Source organism: Beauveria bassiana (genome assembly GCF_000280675.1).
Source record: "Beauveria bassiana ARSEF 2860 unplaced genomic scaffold BBA_S00002, whole genome shotgun sequence".
NCBI classification, from domain to species: domain Eukaryota; kingdom Fungi; phylum Ascomycota; class Sordariomycetes; order Hypocreales; family Cordycipitaceae; genus Beauveria; species Beauveria bassiana.
The window spans coordinates 27,037-28,282 of NW_007930837.1; the positions used below are offsets into that span (position 1 = coordinate 27,037).

General features: G+C 56.7%; 1 protein-coding gene across 1 annotated transcript; it reads right to left on the reverse strand.

Annotated features, from left to right (window-relative positions):
- Positions 1–158: 158 nt before the first annotated feature.
- Positions 159–1,182, reverse strand: BBA_00692 (reverse transcriptase; the record flags this gene model as incomplete). The annotated part of the gene is made up of 2 exons (XM_008595789.1): positions 159–213; positions 278–1,182. The coding sequence occupies 2 exons, from the start codon at positions 1,180–1,182 to the stop codon at positions 159–161; spliced, it is 960 nt and encodes a 319-aa protein (XP_008594011.1).
- Positions 1,183–1,246: the final 64 nt, after the last annotated feature.

Here is a 1,246-nt window from a genome sequence, read left to right on the forward strand (position 1 = left end):
GAGCTTGAAAAGGTCGCGTCCGTGTTTGTCGTTTGCCCAGGCTTGGGCCCATTCCGCTTTCATTGCTTGTCGAATATTGGTCCTTGTGGTGGCCAGAAGTGTCCGGGGTTCCGTGGTGTTTGGTGGCGCCAAATTGGGATCCGCGGCTTCTTTGGCTGCTAGGTCCGCAGCTTCATTTCCAGGCACTCCGACATGTGAGGCGATCCAATGGAACTGGATGTTCCATTTTTGGCTCCGAAGCTCATCTAGAGCCTGTATGGCCTCTATGAGGATATACTGGCCGGATGGACACTTCGGGTTTAGGACAGCCTGAAGTGCCGCCTGGTTGTCGGTGAAGATCGCACACCGGCCGGGAGGGGTCCCTGCTTTGTGCACGTCGAGAGCCACTTGCAGAGCCAGAACCAGTCCACGGAGCTCCGCGGCGTATACCGTGGATACGTCAGAGGTGCCCATGTACTGCATTCGTTTCTTGCTGATGCCGTCGAACGAGAGATCAGGAGCGACCGCAGCTGCGCCAACGTGGCCATTAATGCCGCTACCGTCAGTATAGATGCGGATTGTTCCTGGTTCCATGGCGTCGTGTTCTTTGATGGCTTCTGCGGCCGTCTTCGCTATGCGGACAATTGGGGGCGCCCACCACGGCGGCACCACGTGTGGCCGTCGTTTTTCGAGTTGATTGGGTGGAATACCAAACTTATCCTCCAGTAGTGTTGAAAACCGGTCAAGAGGGCTTACCGCATCGGAAATCGGACGCCCTCTCTCCCGGTTACCCTCAATCACGGCCATGTCATCGAAAAGCGGCGTGGTTCTGATGCGCACCGTTGTCTCCACCGCTGTTTGCTCAAGCTGTTGAAGCACTGGCAGCAGGTGGGCCTCAACGTCAACTGCGCTGCCTGCTGTCGTTCGGAAAGCGCCCGTGATGATTTGCGCGGCGCGGCGTTGCACGTTTCGAAAAGCGCTAATCATAGAGCTACCCCGACTTGTGCAACCTGAGCCAGGGATGAACCATGCCGAGCAGCCATACAGCATCTGAGGTACGATCACTGCTCTGTATACTTGACGAAGATTCATCAGACCCGTGCCCCAGGATGAGGAGGCCAGGGCCGAGAGAGCAGACAGTCTCGAGGTAGCTCCGGCTTCCAGTTTTTCTCGGTGATAGTCCCACCGCAATTTAGTGTCCATGTGGACGCCTAAGTACTTGCAAGACGGGGACGCTTTCACCTTGGTATGGGGGAGACGAAGAGCA